Below are 19,326 nucleotides of genomic sequence, written 5' to 3'. Positions count from 1 at the left end.
CCTCCCCTCCTCTTCCGCCCCCCACAGAGAAGAATGGGCAGGTTCCTTTGCGCAGGGGCCATGCTAATCTTCTCTGTATCGTTCCAATTTTAGTATATGTGATGCCGAAGCAACACGACAGAGCAGAGGCATCCAGCGCTATTTATAGGACCTCCGTCCTCAGTTTGACCACCGCATGGTTCAGCCTCATGAGCAGAAAAAGTAGATTATTAACGGTGTTTAACAAGAAAACAGCATCAGAATCATCTCTCCTTGCTGCTGGTTCACTTCAAGGATTATTGGAAGTGATCCAGCTCCATTGTGACCTGGTTCGGTTCTTATCCTTGTTTTTAGTTTCATTCTGTCCTGAGTGAGACACAGATGCATGATGGGATGTTTGTGCAGGCAGGGTTGCGTCAGCCACTCAGCAATGGCTGGCTGAAGACACAAGAACAAAAGGCTGACTCAACACCCCTCCCCCAACCGTCCTGCCGGAGGGACTCCAACCCCCACCAGGTCTCCACAAGGGCAGACTGCTGATAGAGAGACATCCTGCCTGAGAGAGAGAGAGAACCGGTCTGACTGACGTCACCCTGCTGCTGTGTAACAGGAAGAGACAAACGCTCCAAGCAGAAACCCGCTCCGAGTCTGAAAAGTGCTGATTTGATCCCCCAACGGGACGTGGACTTTCATCTGACGCCTCAACAGGACCTGGACTCATCCTGCATCCTGCTATGTGGGCAAAAACCTGCCCCGGATCTGGTCTGAATTTTAAAACATTTTTGGTTAGATTCGATCTGTTTGGTGGGTGATGTGCATGTGGAGGTTGGTAGTTTAAATCCTGCGTTCACTGCCAGGATTTTCACTCTTAAACTGAAGGATAAAGACCCTTTGGTTTAAAATAAATACCGGGGTTGAAATAAAACAAAAAACTGGTTCCACCAACCTGCCACAGGACAGCGCTGCTTCAAAAACTACAGTTAGCCCTGAGGAAAGAAAAAAATCTGATGTTGCTGCACCACCCGGCTGGCCGCCTCAACAATGGAAACATGGGACACAGCCCACTCTGACTCGATGTCCCCGCCTCACCCGGGACATGGTTGAAGCTCTGCCGGAGATGGGAGTAGAAACTCTTTCTGACAGGACGTTCCTAGCAGACCCTCACAACACATCTGGGTCTGCCAGGTCTTACCGGCATCCTCCCCCACCATCTGAGGATGAGCGGTTTGGTGATCCGGGATCGGCTCAGAGTTGCTGCTCCTCCACACCGAGAGGAGCCGGATGAGGTGGCTCGAGCATCTGGTCAGGATGCCTCCTGGACGCCTCCCTGGTGAGGTGTTCTGGGCACCCCGGGGAAGACCCAGGACATGCTGGAGGGACTAAAATAGTCGCCTGGCCTGTGAATGTCTCGGGATCCCCCCGGATGAGCTGGTGAATGTGTCCGGGTAGGGAGGTCTGGGTTTCCCTGCCCCCGCGACCTGACCCGGGATAATCAGTAGAAAAAGATGGAAATAAAAATTAAAAAGAGGAATGCTTCATCCTTGCACCACCTCAAACTCATTCATTTATTATACGTCCCGCCCTCTCCATTCAGCGAACTTGGGTCTTACTTCGGAGAGCAGACAGCCAATCAGAAAGCTGGATTTGTTCCCATTTCTCTCGGAGACCCAACCACCCTGCTAGCGGCTCTTTCCTCAGCGCTGCATCTGGACGGTGTGTAAGTACCTTTTCATTCTTTCATGTTTTTAATCATTAATCAGGTGAAAGTCTGGCTGATACACCAGCTGCTGCTTTAATAGTGATGCTTTATTAACGTTATGGTGTAAAACCACTGGTTCCATTCGTATATCAACGAATACAAATGTCATAAATTGCTTTTATTGGGGTTTTATAACGCATCGGTCTTTTACTGCGTTGTAACGTCAGTTTAACTTTAACACCGTGAAATGAATGAAAACAGTCTGTCACCGCTTTGTCAGAAACAACCAAATCTTATTTCTTTGTTGTTTTTTGGGCTCCTGGTTTTGATCCAACCTCACCGTGAAGTCCTCTCCTCTCTGATTCACAGACGTTTCTCTGAACTGTGTCATTGTACAACAGTTTTCAGCTCCACCACCTTCTGATCTGGCTGCTTCTTCCACCGACTCCTTTCTCTGTTCAGACGGAGCATCCAACGTTTAAAAGGGTCCCTAACACCGGAGGAGGTGGAGGCAGAGGCGCCTGGGCAAGAACCAAGATCACGTCCACCTTTTATCTTGACTATGGACTCCACCAAGAAGGTTTGCACACTCCATCGCTGTGACGTTTTCTTACCGCTTGTGAACGTACTCACACTGAAATCTCCGTCCAGGTGACAAAGAAGCTCGCAGGTGCCACCTCTGATACGGCCGCCTGGATTACCAACGTTGGAAACGAGTACGGGCAGGTCCTCACCAGCATCCTTGTCAGGGCTCTGGGGGTCTGTCCGGGATGGTGGTCGGACTGATGAGGCATATTAGAAATTTTCCTCTCGTTTCTTCTCATGAGAAGGTCCAGGGTCCCAACAGCCAGCCAGGATACCGGCACATCCTGACGCTGGCCAAGGTCCTGGTGGAAGTCTGGAGTCTTCAGGGTCTACCTGACAACAGGATGGACAGGCTCATCACGCTCTGGCAACGCCTGCCAGAGGGCGATAAACAGCGAGTCGTCTACCCTGCCAGACACCAGGAGAGGCAGACCAAGGGGCGGTCCAAGGAAGAACACCTCCTGGGAAGGAGAGTCTCCAATGGTAAGACTTGTTTCATAAATTCTTCCTGCTGGTCCTATCTGAACCAGAGGACTCTGTTGCAGTGGTGGGTGCTGACATGAAGGTGTTACCATGGTGATATCTTTAATCTGATGCATGTTCTGAAAGCTCAGAAGCCTAAAGTTGGCTTGTGTTCTTTTCAGCAGGTTCACAGGGCGACAGAGGAGGTGGGGAGGGCCGTTCTGGAGCATCGTCCCTGCTCCAGCCATCGCCAGCTAACCCATACCTGCTGCAACAGGGCTGTCCGCGGTTCAGGTGGGACAAGGACAAGGGACAGCCCCTCATAACATCCCTGAAGAGGGGCCAGGTCCTTCCTCCCTCCCTCCTCTCCTGGCTCAACCCTATCAGGCTGTGCCGCCTCCTCCTCCCATACCGAGGACCACAGCCTACAGGAAGAGGAAGGTGGCTGCAGGAGAGGAGCCTCCACCCGGGGCCAGACCCCAGCGGTAGACCTGCAGAAAGGCTAGCCAGCTGAGGATGCTCGACGCCGGCCCGCAGTACGACACACTCGCACCAAAGGTGTCGTTCGCACGGCGGTCAGCAGAAGGACTGGACGAGTGGAGGGAAGACATGGAAAAAAGACTTAGTGTTTAATTATATACATATTTACATATTTTAAATATATTGTTTTATATATTTTCTGTGTTTGTTTATATAAATAATGTAAACACTTGTTTTTGTTTTATTTCATTAATGTTCACATTAATAAATGAATCTTGTCAAGTTCTTCGTCAGGTGTTTATGATGTAGTTTTAGAATAAAGACTCATCATGAGTCATAAATGCAGCGTTTCCATCACACATCCAGATAAGATCTGCAACCGTAAATTATTTGTAAATGATTTCAGAACTAATAAATAATTTCAGCATGGATGTTTTCCTGCTACAATACTGGACACAGAAAGGTCTCCTGAGGTCAAAACCAAGATAAAAAAAGAAATTTAGCAAACAGCTTTTATTTAATCGAAGATGTAAAAGTAAAAAACTGAACAGAAACAATAAAAATGGTAAGAAGAAATACTGAATATGACTGTAAACTGCACTTATTGACATTTAGAGCGCGTTATTTAATCGTTGTCCATGGGAATTAATGATGCTTTTACTTTCAGGTTGTCAGTCCTGCTTCTGATGCTCCTGACGTCCCACCAGAAAGCAGCCGGTGGCCAGAGACACCAGCCGGAGATGGAGCATGTCAGCAAGGTGGAGCAGCGCCTCCTCCAGCCTGTTCCAGTCGGAGTTGAGCTTCCGTGCAATGTAGGGAAACAGGATCAGCTGTTATGCATCACTCAATCAATCAATTTTTATTTATAGAGCACTTTTCATACATGAATGCAGCACAAAGTGCCAGATAACCTGCTTCTGACCTGCTGACATGATGCACATGCCGGGCTTTAGGAGTTCAGGTACTCTTCACGTCCCCACGGCACTGTGACAGCATTTCAGGCCACCTGAAAGATTTTTGCCTCTGGTCATCTCTGGGATTCGAACCAGCGTCTCCGAGGTCTCTTTCCCTCCTCGAGTAAACACTCCGGTCTTCAGTGTTCCATGTTTAGTACGTGTGCACATATACTAAACATGGAATATGACAGGAATGTAAACTCGGGTCAGGCTGCATGTTTAATCGTATTAGAACATGGCAGAAGGAGACGTATTCGTCACGATGTAAACATTAAGAGTCTGGCGTGGGAAGAATTAGAATTAATTAGAGGCCTGGGAGCAGTCCTGGACTCAGACCTGGGAGCAGTCCTGGACTCAGTCCTGGGAGCAGTCCTGGACTCAGACCTGGGAGCAGTCCTGGACTCAGACCTGGGAGCAGTCCTGGACACAGTCCTGGGAGCAGTCCTGGACACAGACCTGGGAGCAGTCCTGGACACAGACCTGGGAGCAGTCCTGGACTCAGACCTGGGAGCAGTCCTGGACACAGTCCTGGGAGCAGTCCTGGACTCAGTCCTGGGAGCAGTCCTGGACTCAGACCTGGGAGCAGTCCTGGACTCAGTCCTGGGAGCAGTCCTGGACACAGACCTGGGAGCAGTCCTGGACACAGACCTGGGAGCAGTCCTGGACTCAGACCTGGGAGCAGTCCTGGACTCAGACCTGGGAGCAGTCCTGGACACAGACCTGGGAGCAGTCCTGGACTCAGACCTGGGAGCAGTCCTGGACTCAGACCTGGGAGCAGTCCTGGACTCAGTCCTGGGAGCAGTCCTGGACACAGTCCTGGGAGCAGTCCTGGACTCAGTCCTGGGAGCAGTCCTGGACTCAGACCTGGGAGCAGTCCTGGACTCAGACCTGGGAGCAGTCCTGGACACAGACCTGGGAGCAGTCCTGGACTCAGACCTGGGAGCAGTCCTGGACACAGACCTGGGAGCAGTCCTGGACTCAGTCCTGGGAGCAGTCCTGGACTCAGTCCTGGGAGCAGTCCTGGACTCAGATCTGGGAGCAGTCCTGGACTCAGTCCTGGGAGCAGTCCTGGACTCAGACCTAGGAGCAGTCCTGGACTCAGATCTGGGAGCAGTCCTGGACTCAGACCTGGATTTTAGCAGGCTTACTCTCTCGTGTGATCTGGGCTGTGATTGGCTGGAACTTGCTGATGCCTGGCCAATGAGCTGCTCTGATGAGCCTCGCTGTGCCTTCTGATGGAGAACACGACTATGCTGCACGTTTACGTTGTTTTTACAGACAAAAGCTGCAGTTTCACCATGTTCAAGTTTCCAGAGTTACAGCCACGTTCACAACTTCAGTACGAAGCCAAACGTTTGTAAATACGACAAGATTTCAGCCAAATACGAGTATTTATGTTGGTGCAGATCACTCACCTTCACTCAGATACCACACACCCCGCGAGAGCAAACCTGAGGCAAGATGGCCGCCATAAAGCATCTGGTCTATTGTAGATATCTGTGGTTTGCACATGTAGGTTATTGGAGAGGCGGGGCTATGACATCATTAATTCAGCACAGCTGTAAACACAGAATAAAAACTGTTTTTCAGATTAATTCACTTTTGGACCCGCATTGAAAAAGGAGTGTTTGCAGGCGGTCAGAAAGCTGGTTGTATGAGGACAAAATGTCCAAACGCTGAAACCCGTCCCCATGTGGACACGGCCCAACTTGTTTGTGGTGCTGTCTCTCAGTGCTTTTAATGTCAGTCCTTGACATTGTAAAAAAAGTTTCAGTAATTAGGCAGCCAGTTTTTTAAATTTTCAAAACTGGTTTTAGTCTAAATATTAAGCTGCTAGGCCGTTTTCTACAGAAACATTTCTATAAACGTCCTTTGCTCTGCTAACCACAGATTAGTGGAGGATAAATGTACAATTATTGTAAAATGGAAGGCTCAGTGTTTCTTCACTTGCAGGTTTGTGGCGAAGTGGAGCGACTACATCCAGCTTTGGGAAGCGACTAATGCTTGACTGTGTCTGCATCATGCCTACAGTGCTTCACCTGCCTCCAGAGAAATCTCCAGCATACCTGTTCTACCTGGAGGCAGGAGAGGAGGCTCTCGCTGCAGAGGGACCAGCAGGTAACGGGGTCCTACTCTGCTGTCTGAGCTTTCTGAGCTTTCCACAGCATGCTGAATCCTTATCAGAGAAGTGACTTTATTTTTTCACATAATGTAATAAAAGCTAAATCTGGTCAGTTTAACTGACTTAACCGTCCAGGTTTTGCTGTGAGACTGTAGAGACAAGCCAGTTTCACCCTCAATCCTCTAAAACCAACACATTCCCCTACATTTAGATTAGATTAGATTAGATTAGATTAGATTAGATTAGATTAGATTAGATTAGACTTTATTAATCTCACAGTGGAGAAATTTACTCGTTACAGCAGCTCATATTACAGAATAAAGTGTAGAAAGCAGACAGAAAAACATGCATCACAACAAGAAGGTGCAATATAAATTATTTACAAGAAAAGTCTAAGAAAAGCAAAGAATATGTAGTATTATAAATATAATATATATATATATATATATATATATATATATATATATATATATATATATATATAATTGACAGAGCAGCTCCTTCCTACACTGAGGGTGTCTCAGTCTGCTGCTGAAGGAGCTGCTCAGCCCCTCCACAGTCTGGTGCAGCCTTTTGCTGCAGACTACCACCTCAGACACACAGTTCTGCAGACGCACGTACTGTGGCCGGTTGGTGAGGTAGTCGATGGTCCACGCAGCTAACTTTCCATCCACTCCAGCTCCTTCCAGCTTCCCCCGCAGCAGCGCCGGCTGGATGGTGTTGAACGCACTGGAGAAGTAAAAAAAACATGACTCTCACGACGCTCCCAGCGTCTCCAGGTGAGCCAGCGCCCTGTGCAGTAGGTAGATGACAGCATCATCCACCCCGATGTTTGGCCTGTAGGCAAACTGCAGCGGGTCCATCGTGGTGCACACCACGGAGCGGAGGTGGCCGAGGATGAGCCTCTCCATGGTCTTCATCAGGTGGGAGGTCAAGGCGACGGGCCTGTAATGGTTCGGTTCCTTCGCGTGTGATATCTTAGGAACCGGAACCACACAGGAGGTCTTCCACAAGACAGGGACCTTCTCCAGGCTGAGGCTCAGGTTAAAGATGTACCTGAGCACCTCACAGAGCTGGTCTGCACAGGTCCTGAGCAGCCTGGGACTGATGCCGTCTGGTCCTGCAGCTTTCCTGTTCTTCAGCCGCCTCAGTTCTCTCCTCACCTGGGCCGATGTAAGGGAGAGGGGGGAGGTGGAGGGTAGTGGGGGGCTGGTGGTGGAGTCCATTGGTGTGGAGTGGAGATGGGGGGTAGGTGAAAGAGGTGAAGATGAAGGTGGTCGGGGGAAGGGGATGGTTGACGCTGGACTGGGGATGTGTGAAGAGGAGGGAGTGGGGTTAGAATCAAATCTGTTAAAAAACAGATTTAAATCATTGGCCCAGCACTGGTCTCCATCAGCTGTCCCTCTGGCACCACTCTGTCCAAATCCAGAGATCTCCTTCAGCCCTCTCCACACGTCCCGCGTGTTCTTCTGCTCCAGCCGCTCCTCCAGCTTCTTCCTGTAGCTGTCCTTGGCTCGCCTGATCTTATACTGGAGTTCATGCTGAACTCTCCTCTGCTCCTCTCTGTCCCCTGAAATGAAAGCCCTCTTCTTCTGGTTCAGCAGGACTTTAAGTTCAGGGGTCACCCAGGGTTTGTTGTTGGAGAAACACCGCACCCTCCGGGTTGGCACAGTGTTCTCCACACAGAAGCTGATGTAGTCCGTGATGCAGTGGGTCAGGCCATCAATGTCCTCTCCATGAGAGCTGCAGAGTGTCTCCCAGTCTGTGGTTTGGAAACAGTCTCTCAGTCTCTCATTGGCCTCATCGGTCCACACTTTCACAGACTTCTTCTGTGCCAGCTGTCTTCTCACCCTGGGTGTGTATTCAGGGAGCAGATGTACGAGGTTGTGATCAGGGGCGGAGGTGTATGCGTCCTTCACATTAGCATACAGTAAGTCCAGCGTCTTGTTCTCCCTGGTGTGGCACTTCACGTACTGGACGAAAGTAGGGAGAGTGGCAGAGAGCGAGGTGTGATTGAAATCCCCGCTGATGAGCAGGAGGGACTGCGGGTGGCGAGTCTGCATCCGAGTCACTGCGCTGTGGAGCAGCTCACAAGCAGCTGCTGCATCAGCCGAGGGAGGGATGTACACATTAAACAGTATAACGTGTGAAAACTCCCTCGGGAGGTAATACGGCCGCATGCCCACAGTGAGTAACTCAATGTCCCTGGTGCAAAGCTGTTCCTTTACACAGACGTGCTCGGGTTGCACCATCTCTCGTTGACATACACCACAAGTCCCCCGCCTTTCCTCTTACCACTCTCCACCACACTCCTATCCACGCACGAAAGTCTGAATCCATCCAGGGAAACCACAGAGTCCGGAATAAGTCCATTCAGCCACGTCTCCGTTAAAAACATGAGGCTACATTCCCTGAACTCCCGCTGTAGCCGGGTCAGCGCCGCAAGCTCATCAGTCTTGTTAGAGAGGGAACGAACGTTTCCCATAACCACAGAGGGTAAATATGGCCTGTACCTCCGTTTCCTCTCCTGGAGTTTTCTTCCTGCTCTGCAGCCTCTTCTTTTTCTCCGTATCTCCGCGGGAATCTCCGGCTTCTCCGCGTAGAGAAGAGCAGAGCTAACAGCTGGTCCCTGGTGTAAACAATGGAGCCGTGGCTGAAACCAAAGGTGTCCCCCACCGAAGTTTGGAAAAGTGCCAAAAGAAGCAGAAGTCCAAATAGAAAAGTAAGAAAAGTAGGCTTCCCATGTGCAGAATTGCACCTGATACTGACTACTATAAAGACAAAAAGAAAACCACGTCTAAAAACCATAGAAAACACTAAAAAAAGGAAAAGAGGAGGCAGAGCTGCCGTAACACGCAGCTGCTCGCACAGCGACATGTTTGTTGAGCAGCATTAAATATGAAATAATGTTGAAATAAGATTGAAAACATTTGACATTATAAGAGTTTACAGTAACTGGCGTGACTGCAGAGCTCCTTTAGGATGCATTACTGATTACCACCAGCAGAGGTCACTGTTTACTCATCCTCTCCCAGAATAACTGACTGAAAGTGAAACAGAAAATTCATATTTACAGTGATTTGATTTGACTGTGGGTGCATGTTTATAACAGTTTTTTGTTTTTGTTTATAAAACCTAATGAAGCAGTGAAGGAACGAGAAGGAACTTTAATTATTTAAGGAATATTTATAAAATATGACAATATCTGAATTCTTTTTTCTTTTCTTTTTTTTGTAAAAGCTATTGAGAATCTGACAGGGGTTTTCCTATGGTGGCATTGTTTCCTCCCTCCCTTGAACCCAACACAGGAGACAATAAAACGGAGCAGCTGAAAGCAGGAAGCTGAAATTATCCCAACTCGGCTGGTTTCTGAAGAGCTCGGTACCTTCGTCTGGTCCTTACAGCTGGGGTCCGAGATGGCGCTGTCCACTAATGGTGAGTTTTCCCTGAGTTTAATTTAAAATTTTCCAGGATAATTCTTATCTTGCTTCATAAAAACCTTTTTAGATTCATTAAGGCTTCTAGCAGAAGCAGTTAAACATTTCTGTTCTTAATGGAGACATTTTACTCCAGATTTGATGACTAATCTGTCTGATGAACTTGAATTAAATATTAAGTGTTGAATGAGTGATAATTCTCCATAAAACAGAACTATATGACGTTTGTGTGGGAGGAAAAGTGCCTGTGTCAGTCACATGCAGCCAAAGTCTCTCCACAAAACAGAACTGAAAGTTATTTATGCTGGGTCATTGTTTTTCTGGGGAACCAGTTAACCTGGATACAGCACGACTTCACCTGAGATCCCTGAATGTCTGGCGTCGGGTACTACAGATCTCTGAACGTCTGGCGTCGGGTACTACAGATCTCTGAACGTCTGGCGTCGGGTACTACAGATGTCCGAACGTCTGGCGTCGGGTACTACAGATCTCTGAACGTCTGGCGTCGGGTACTACAGATCTATGAACGTCTGGCGTCGGGTACTACAGATCTATGAACGTCTGGCGTCGGGTACTACAGATCTATGAACGTCTGGCGTCTGGTATTACAGATGTCTGAACGTCTGGCGTCGGGTACTACAGATCTATGAACGTCTGGCATCGGCTACTACAGATCTATGAACGTCTGGCGTCGGGTACTACAGATCTATGAACGTCTGGCGTCGGGTACTACAGATCTCTGAACGTCTGGCGTCGGGTACTACAGATCTATGAACGTCTGGCGTCGGGTACTACAGATGTCTGAACGTCTGGTGTCGGGTACTACAGATCTCTAAACGTCTGGCGTCGGGTACTACAGATCTATGAACGTCTGGCGTCGGGTACTACAGATCTATGAACGTCTGGCGTCGGGTACTACAGATCTATGAACGTCTGGCGTCGGGTACTACAGATCTATGAACGTCTGGCGTCGGGTACTACAGATCTCTGAACGTCTGGCGTCGGGTACTACAGATGTCCGAACGTCTGGCGTCGGGTACTACAGATGTCCGAACGTCTGGCGTCGGGTACTACAGATCTATGAACGTCTGGCGTCGGGTACTACAGATCTCTAAACGTCTGGCGTCGGGTACTACAGATCTCTGAACGTCTGGCGTCGGGTACTACAGATCTATGAACGTCTGGCGTCGGGTACTACAGATCTATGAACGTCTGGCTTCGGGTACTACAGATCTATGAACGTCTGGCGTCGGGTACTACAGATCTATGAACGTCTGGCGTCAGGTACTACAGATCTATGAACGTCTGGCGTCGGGTACTACAGATCTCTGAATGTCTGGCGTTGGGTACTACAGATGTCCGAACGTCTGGCGTTGGGAACTACAGATGTCCGAACGTCTGGCGTCGGGTACTACAGATGTCCGAACGTCTGGCGTCGGGTACTACAGATCTATGAATGTCTGGCGTCGGGTACTACAGATGTCCGAACGTCTGGCGTTGGGAACTACAGATGTCCGAACGTCTGGCGTCGGGTACTACAGATGTCCGAACGTCTGGCGTCGGGTACTACAGATCTATGAACGTCTGGCGTCGGGTACTACAGATCTATGAACGTCTGGCGTCGGGTACTACAGATCTATGAAAGTCTGGCGTCGGGTACTACAGATCTCTGAATGCAGCCTAACACTTCATAAGAAGCGTCACTCAACTGAATAGACAGATATGAAAATTATCAATACAGTTGCTGCAGTTATGCCTCTTAGATGTTTAAACTAAGTAAATATTAGAAATGTGTACTTACAGAACACACAGGATCGTGTACTGTCCCTTCACCTTCCCCAGTCTCATTTACTGAGCCCTGATTATAAAACGGATCAAACGTGGAAACGGTAAGATGTGACTGAGTTTCAGAGCCTCCGTATGATGTCAGCAGGTAGACGTTCGTTTCTGTGGATTAAAGTGAGCTTTGCCCCTTTTTGTTCCTCTGCGTGTTATTACTGAACCAGTCTCTGCTGTCCAGTACTAGAACACCACTAACTACCACTAACACTGAACTGCAGCTAGACAGCGACTCAGTGCCACATACAGCCATCATTTAGAAAACACACACACACACACAACTTAAAATATGTCGAGATGTCAGTTTTCTCAGACAAAATATCCACACACCGGAACTGATTCCCATCATGAGGATTTTACCAGTAAACCGTAATTTATTTAAATTTGATAAAGAAAACGTGGATATCCAAAGGTGTGTATCTATGGGAAAGTCAGACGGTACTACCGTGGTTATTATATTTGGTTTTTATAAAAGATATTTTTTATTGAAATGTCTTATTGAGCTCAGGATTTATTTATTTATATGTAATTGCACTGAGCTGATAAACTGCCAACTGTTCGCTCTCTTGGAGACGAGGAGCAGAGTACGAACCTGGAGATGAACCTGAGCTTCTTTGCATTGCAGTGAATTCACCGCGGAGCAACATCACGTCCTACGTAGGACAAACCACCACGCTGCCATGTTGGACTCCGACCTACAGCTCACTCAGCGCTGTGGAGTGGACGAGACGCGACCAGCCTCAGTACGTCCTCTTCAAACGGGATGGCCACGTAGATATACAGAACCAACTTTCATCTTTCAAGAATCGAGTGGGCCTGAAGAACGAAGACATGGAGGACGGAGACCTGTCTCTCGTTCTGGAAGACACTGAACCAGACGACAGTGGAATCTACGAGTGTCGCTACAAAGAGAGGACAACCAGACCCAGGAGAGGCGTCCTTGCTGGACATCCACTCAGCATCATTGACCTGAAGGTCGAGCGAGGTAAGAACATAAAGGTCACAATGTGCTTGTTTTTGTTTTTATCTTCTTGTAGGTGCTCCTGGTGATTGTCTGCTCTGTTTCCATGTTAAGATGTTTCTGTAAAGTGATACAGCAAGTGTAGGTTCTACTCACACTTGTTGCTGTTGTTTCCTTTAGAGCAGCATATTCTAGCACACCCTGGGGAAGACATCATCCTGCCATGTCGAGCTTCCAGAGACGCCTCGGTCGGTGCTGTGGAGTGGGTCAGAGCCGACCTGGAGTCAGATGGATACGTCCTCCTAATGAGGGATGGCATCCCAGATACGACCTACCAGCATTTCTCCTACAGAGACCGAGTGGAGCTGAAGGATGACAGCTTGAAGGATGGAAACCTGTCTCTGATCCTGAAGAATGTGAGAAGCAGCGACATGGGGAAGTTTGTTTGTCGTCTGAAAGAGAGCGGAGAGCGAGGAAAAAGGTCCACTATTCAGAGTGAGCCGGTCAGCATCATCCATCTGAAGGTTGCTGACCCAGGTGAGTGGATGGAGCTCAGATTCAGGGAGTATTAATGATAGCTTGTTGATATAGTAGTATGGTGCAGTGTAAGGGACAAAATTAAGGCTGTATACCTGGTGATGGCTACATCCTTGTCACAGAAAGTTGTACCAGCTCAGCAGAGAGATCTTGTGTTTCCAGGACCATTCTAAGCTACAGTTTTCTGTTTATCAGTCCAGTACATCACCGTCCGTGCTGGGGACAGCGTCACTCTGCCCTGTCGAGCTCCCGCAGAGACAAATGTTAGAGTGGACCAGACCTGACCTGGAGGAACAGGGATACGTCTACTTCATGAGGGATGGACTTCCAGACCTGACCAGACAGCATCCCTCCTACAAGAACCGTGCAGAGCTGAGGAGCCGACGCCTGAAGAGGGGAGATCTGTCTCTGGTTCTGAAGGATGTGAGCAGCAGCGACATCGGAACGTACGAGTGTCGCCTGAAAAGAAGCGGACAAAGAAAGAAGAAGTCTGTTATCTCCACCCCACCGGTCAGCATCATCCAGCTCATGGTTTTAGGTCTGGGTGAGTTAGTTTTTGGTAAATGTGTTAGAGATTTAGAAACCGCCTCAGGTTTGATCAGGACTCAGCAGTTTTCACAGGATGAAATGGATTTTGTTCAGTCATCATTATTCACCTGTTTCTGGTCTGAAGGTCCATCATATGAAGACGAAGAGGATGAAGAGAAGGAGAAAGGAAATCCACTGGAGAACATCCTAAATGAAGAAACCATGCGAGGACGCCCAGGATTGTACGTCAGCTTAGGCTTGTTTGGGATTGCTGTTGCTGCTTTGAGCACCTTGTTTTTTATTTAAGTTCCAGCCAACACCATCAGCCACATGACTGCGTTTCAGGCTGAGTACGAAGAGATGCACAGGACAGCTGCAATATTTTATTTAAATAGAAAATAAATAAATCCCAGTTAGATGCCAAGCCATGGCTCACGTGACTGAGCCATTTAATACCGACATGTCCACAGTTTTAAACCAAAGTAAGAAGCTCACAAAATGTTATCGTGTGTGTTTATATGATCAACTCCACCTACATGAACCCGCCTTTAGGAACATAATGAAGAAGCCATTTATAGAAATTAAAATAAAGCATTTAATCAGAGTTTCTCGTGCAGGACTTTAGACCACAGAGCGTGATACTTGTTGATTATAGATAGAGACTATACTGTAGATTATGAGACTGATTTTATTATGATGCAACATCAGAAGATGGTGAATATTAAAAATATTTGGTCCAGCTTTGATATGAGATAATAAACGTGTTCTTTGAGGCGACATCGTGGGGTTTATGGCTTTTGCTGCAGAGGAACCAGGTTGAGGAATCCTGGTTAAAATGTATTTTCATCTGGATGTTTGATATAAACACAACACTTACAAATAAATGACAATCAGCCACTTTTATGCACTTTAGGTTTAAATATATGTATGTTTCTTTACTTTTTGGATTGAGAAGGACTTGTATAAATGGTAGGCTGTGTGTATAATCAGATGATTAAAATGCACGTGAGAGCCTGTCTGCAGGAGGTCAGATGATTAATAACTGTGTTCCAATGATTGATGAGCTGTTTGAAGTTAACAAAGAATCTGATAACTTTTAGGTGTAGTTTTACCTAAAGAGCAGATTAAATTCTCATACTGTGTAACTGGGATTGACGGCTGATTGCAGGACTGCAGAAATACGACACTAATGTACTGACGCTGTCGTCTTTTAGTTACTGCTGAATCAAAACCATTCAGGATTAAATTTGTTTGTTTTAAAATGTTTTGCATATAAACTTGTAAAGTAAATTTTACCTTGTGGATAAAAATGAATGATTACTACACGTTTTGAGTTCTTTACTACTGCATGTAGACACAAAGGATTAGACTGTGTAAGAGCTGAATATCAGAACTGGCTGAAACAGAAAAGAGAAAGACTTCAGTGTTTCCTCTAAGCCTAGTGTAGAAGTGTTAAAAAAATCTGGTGGAAGACGAGTTCATACATTTAAGTTATTTATTATTAGTTATTAGTTATTAACGCTAATTCCAAAAGAGTCAGTTATCTGGATAAATATAAATAAAAAACAGAAATCAATGTTTTCCTCATCTCGTCATCCTACATTTTATTCCCATACAAGCATTTTAATGTTTAGCTCACCATAAAATAATAGATTAGTAATTATATGTTTTATTAGTTTAAAAGATTCTGGTTCAGTACAAACCATTCACATCAAATAGTGAAGAATTAAATTAGATCTTATCATTGTTTTAACAAACTGAGTTTTTAGATAATTTTATGGGTTGAAAACATTTGAATAATCCTAAAGTACAAACATGGTTAAATAAGTGGGTGAGTAAAGAAATGATAATCATTGACTACTACATGCTGAGATTGTTTCTGGCTTAATGAAACATTTTCTTTCTCTCATGCAACTAACATTACAAATACAAAACTTACAAATACAAATGAAACTTGGGATGATACATCCATGTTTCTTAAATTAACCCCAACACCATATACAGCCGTTCGCCCTGAACCTGCAGCTGGGACGAGTTCGTCCAGCGACAGTATTTTACGTCCACTGAGCTCTGCAACCAGCGCCAACAAAACAAGGATAAGATAATACCCATACATATTGTCAAGGTTTAGAGAATAACTGTCCCTCAACGTTCTGATCCTGCTGTTGTTTATTGAAAAAGAAAAAATAAAAGCTTTAAAATAGTCAAACAAAAATTATATTTTACAAATGACTGAGAGAATGTAAGAATCAGTTCCTCCCAGTGACGTGCGGTGGGTTCATGGTTGGAGAGGAACCGATTCCTCTGGAGTCACATTTACATTGTAAGAACTGAAAAGAACTTCTTATTTCACTATTCAACCACCAGCATGAAACTACACCCCCTTGAGGTGAGGCAGAGTACTGCTGCCTCACCTGCTGACTTTTCTCTGCACTTTATCGTAGATCAGCAGGAATAATTCTGTCACACACACCTTAAAGACGTTACACACACGGTGGAGAGTCATGGTGTATAACAAATATTTCTGTAATGTTCATGTTGGACATGCTGAGGAACAGGAACCCAGTTTGTACTGGATCACCAGTCAGAGGAGGCCCAGCTCGCCATGACCTCACCCGGGATTTCTGTTCTGGATCTGATCCAGAAATCCTCAAATTCAGTCATTTTTGTGTAGATTCATACTGAAAATGTATTTGAACACATCAGTATAAAATATTATTTATTTTATTTACTTTTTTATCATGACAGGTAGGTAACTACTTCACCTGCCTCTTCTGACATCGCTGGTTCGTCCTGTAGACGAAGTCTGAAGTTCGGCTTTTTTAAATGATTTTTTTTAAGTTCCTTATCTGTATTTTTATTATTGCTGCTCTTAGCTGTTCTTATTGTTTCTGAAGGTTATTTAATCTTTGTCTTAACTCCAGTGTTTCCTCATGGGGATCCTCCGCCGGGGGTTTGACCGATTGGTCTGGGAGTTGTTGCCGCGGTGATTGGCCTAGCCCGGGTGGCTGGGGCCCTGCACTGCAGCCTTATGGCTGCGGTGTGGACCCAAGCCTGCCCTGATCGGGGTGGTTGCCACTGTTGGACACGGGTGGACTGGCTTCTGGTGTGGGTGGATCCCCATGATATTGTTTCCTCACAGCAGCATCAAGCCAGGTGTTTATCACTTTTAGTGTTTTATACCTTCTTTTAGTTTGGAGACAGACATTAGTCATGTTTGTGCAGAATGGGCGGGTTTTTTTTTAAATAGCTATTTTTCTATTTTGATGCTTGTTTTTTTTTATATGCATGAGTTGCTTTATATCATGTAAAGCACTCCGTGTTGCCTTCAGCATGAAAAGTGCTTTTTAAGTAAAGTTTGATTTGTCTGAGATGGGTTCCTATGCTGGAAATTCCTCCGCTCTGTAATTCCCACTCCTAAAAACATTACTGAACAAGTCATGAAGTTACTTTTCAGGACTGGAATGTAAAGGAGTGGCTGTAAATATTTTATCCCGTGAAGAAAACCCAGTTGAACCAGTTGGTGTACTCTGGCGCTGCCTCAGAGGCCTCCCAGAACTCCTCCATGGAAAATACCCAAACGTCTCTCAACCAGATCACGTGGATCTTCACACGTACATCTTAACAGCAGAGCGGTAACAACTAACGAGGCTGAGCTGAGGCAAGTCCAGAACCAGTGGTCATCTATCACGGGCAGCATCAGCATCACTGTCGTACATTTATCTTTCCTCAGAGGAAGGAGGTTTAACTAATGCTGGGCTCACATCTGAAGACTTTGAAAAGATTTGGAAAAGACAAAAAAACTACAAGCTCACACCAGCTCACATCTAAAAACAAATGTTTAGAGTCTCAGACTGAGATTTTACAAAGACTTTAAATCTTGCAGGGTCACTATTTACAAAACTACAATAGATTATTTTAGCATTTTTTTGTTTGTAGTTGATATTGAACAGAGGTGATCTGCCCACAGCTCCCCGATCTGCTCCTCTTTCTGGACAGTCTACCTACGACGTTTCATCACCGCTTCCTCTTCGTCTTTTTTATTCACCGGTTTCTGCCAGAGTTCTGTCAGGATTCCTGCTTCTGCTTTTGTCAGAGCTCATCTATTGCAGCAGACAGGTCTGGGCCAGATCTGGTATCATGTCGGCACTTCTGGCCAACTGCTGACATGGCAAGTGGTATGTCAACCGGATCTGGGCCAGGTCTGGCAACGATGGCTCTGTTTGTACAATGGCATGCCATATGTGGCCCAAATATGATTTGGTATATGTGGCCCAGATCTGTCCATGCCATCTGCGGGCCAACTGTCGTTAAGCTCATGTTGCACGTATCAGTCTCATATTAACATGTGTTAAACACAAACAAATAGTTAAGTCTTACTTTTGAAATGTATTTCTACCTTTAGTGTCTCACTCACCACCACCCCACTCCTAATTCAATTTAGTTTTTCAGTATATAGCAAGTGCATTCAAACTCATATCACATGCTCCAATTAGTATAAATACCGACAGAAAACTTTTTTTTTCCCTTAGAATAGAATGGATAATAATTAAAACAGAGGGTCTTTATCTTACCTATTACTAAATTACACAACAACTTTGTGTTTGTTTGTTGAGAAATTAAATTTGTCACTATTTTGCAGACTGCCTGCTAATGCCTCCCTGACAATAAACTAATAAAACAACAGAATGACCAGGTTGGTAATTGTCTTATGTCACTGCGGCTACTATGAGTATCTTTACCCAGATATGGAGCCACAACAGAAAGCCATCATCAGTGGAGCATCATGGATTCACCATGGCAACCCCTGACAAATAACTGGTTATTTCCCTCGGTTGGAGAGAGAGGTTTTCATTCAGGCACAGAGCCAACATGAAGAGGTATTTCACTAAAAAGGGAACATTTCTGCTGCTGAGGAGAGAAGAACATCATGGAAGACGACGTCTTCCTGAGGAAGTTTAAATCCATGCGTTTATGAGTTCAGAGGAAAATCTTTATTTATAAAAGCAAAGAGTCAGGACAAAAACAAACAGATGTTTGTCAGAAACTTATCTAGAATTAAGATTTGGTGTTTAGTTTTAACATTGTGTTTTCTTTGGTGTTTGTTGTTACCGAAAAGTCCAATTTCATTCAATTCCTCGTCAATATTTGTTTAATTGGCCTTGCAGGTTGTTCTGGAGAAAATAGTAAATAACATTAATATTATTATTAATTATTATTATTATTAGATCAAGAGGAAGGGAATTAAATCTAAATTTCCTGCAGACAGTAAACATGCTGGAAGGTAAAGGATAGTAATACATTAACAGAATAAAAACCAGTTGATCCAGTCGAAGTAAAAGTGAAACTGTAAACAGGGATTGGTTTTTTTTTTTTAGTGACATCACAAAAATCCCCAAACTAAAATCCCCTGAAGTCACAGACGTCATTCGAGCGTCCTACAGCATTCGCACAATCATGATCCATAAAGCCTGCATCAGATCATTTTACAAGCTGATCGACTTCTTTTAGTATCAATCAGTGTAGAAAAGTGGTCTTTAGTCCAATACCAGACACCAACACTTCTCCCCACTCGGTGGGTGTCCTCCATCACAAGAACACTGCAAGATCAATGAGGCAAACAGAAGATGAGCTTCTAAAAAAATATGTATAAAAACACTAAGAAACAAAAAGAGAGTAACCATACATATTTACAAAGGAGTGAGAAGAAGCTTTTATTTTATTAATTGCCTTTCATTACA

The 19,326-nt window shown here is 45.6% G+C and overlaps 3 protein-coding genes and 1 pseudogene across 10 annotated transcripts in view; 2 read left to right on the top strand and 2 right to left on the bottom strand.

The window, feature by feature from the left end:
• The window catches only part of LOC121640417, a 1,195,287-nt gene that overhangs the window by 809,379 nt on the left and 366,582 nt on the right, over nt 1–19,326 (bottom strand). The gene's annotated exons all lie outside the window — the stretch shown is intronic.
• On the bottom strand, nt 44–116 carry LOC121640881 (annotated as a pseudogene).
• On the top strand, nt 1,368–3,945 carry LOC121640522. 5 transcript variants are annotated; one of them, XM_041986345.1, is made up of 4 exons: nt 1,368–1,692; nt 2,048–2,258; nt 2,330–2,746; nt 2,908–3,945. In XM_041986345.1, exons 3-4 carry the CDS (start codon nt 2,449–2,451, stop codon nt 3,237–3,239), a joined length of 630 nt encoding a protein of 209 aa, XP_041842279.1. In that variant the 5' UTR covers nt 1,368–1,692; nt 2,048–2,258; nt 2,330–2,448; the 3' UTR covers nt 3,240–3,945. The 5 variants fall into 5 exon arrangements, with proteins under 5 accessions (XP_041842279.1, XP_041842280.1, XP_041842278.1 ...); XM_041986346.1 differs by having other exon boundaries at nt 1,368–1,696; nt 2,080–2,258; XM_041986344.1 differs by having other exon boundaries at nt 1,368–1,696.
• On the top strand, nt 4,122–14,910 carry LOC121640493. Of its 4 annotated transcripts, none has more exons than XM_041986288.1 (6): nt 4,122–4,166; nt 9,532–9,718; nt 12,185–12,544; nt 12,701–13,082; nt 13,253–13,601; nt 13,731–14,910. In XM_041986288.1, exons 2-5 carry the CDS (start codon nt 9,700–9,702, stop codon nt 13,323–13,325), a joined length of 834 nt encoding a protein of 277 aa, XP_041842222.1. In that variant the 5' UTR covers nt 4,122–4,166; nt 9,532–9,699; the 3' UTR covers nt 13,326–13,601; nt 13,731–14,910. The 4 variants fall into 4 exon arrangements, with proteins under 4 accessions (XP_041842222.1, XP_041842224.1, XP_041842221.1 ...); XM_041986290.1 differs by lacking the exon at nt 4,122–4,166 and adding an exon at nt 8,979–9,014 and having other exon boundaries at nt 12,701–13,057; XM_041986287.1 differs by lacking the exon at nt 4,122–4,166 and adding an exon at nt 8,979–9,014.

Source organism: Melanotaenia boesemani, chromosome 5 (genome assembly GCF_017639745.1).
Source record: "Melanotaenia boesemani isolate fMelBoe1 chromosome 5, fMelBoe1.pri, whole genome shotgun sequence".
In the NCBI taxonomy this organism is placed as follows: domain Eukaryota; kingdom Metazoa; phylum Chordata; class Actinopteri; order Atheriniformes; family Melanotaeniidae; genus Melanotaenia; species Melanotaenia boesemani.
The sequence above is the reverse complement of the archived record's forward strand: the minus strand, read 5'-3'. Positions and strand labels throughout refer to the sequence as shown.

Bases quoted from the DNA above. Each gene is read 5' to 3' on its own strand.
- LOC121640522 (XM_041986345.1), top strand. From the start codon at position 2,449: ATGGTGGTCGGACTGATGAGGCATATTAGAAATTTTCCTCTCGTTTCT. The intron at 2,747-2,907 runs GTAAGACTTGTT...TGTTCTTTTCAG, and splicing joins GGGAAGGAGAGTCTCCAATG to CAGGTTCACAGGGCGACAGA.
- LOC121640493 (XM_041986288.1), top strand. The intron at 12,545-12,700 runs GTAAGAACATAA...TGTTTCCTTTAG, and splicing joins TGACCTGAAGGTCGAGCGAG to AGCAGCATATTCTAGCACAC. The intron at 13,083-13,252 runs GGAGTATTAATG...TCTGTTTATCAG, and splicing joins TGGATGGAGCTCAGATTCAG to TCCAGTACATCACCGTCCGT.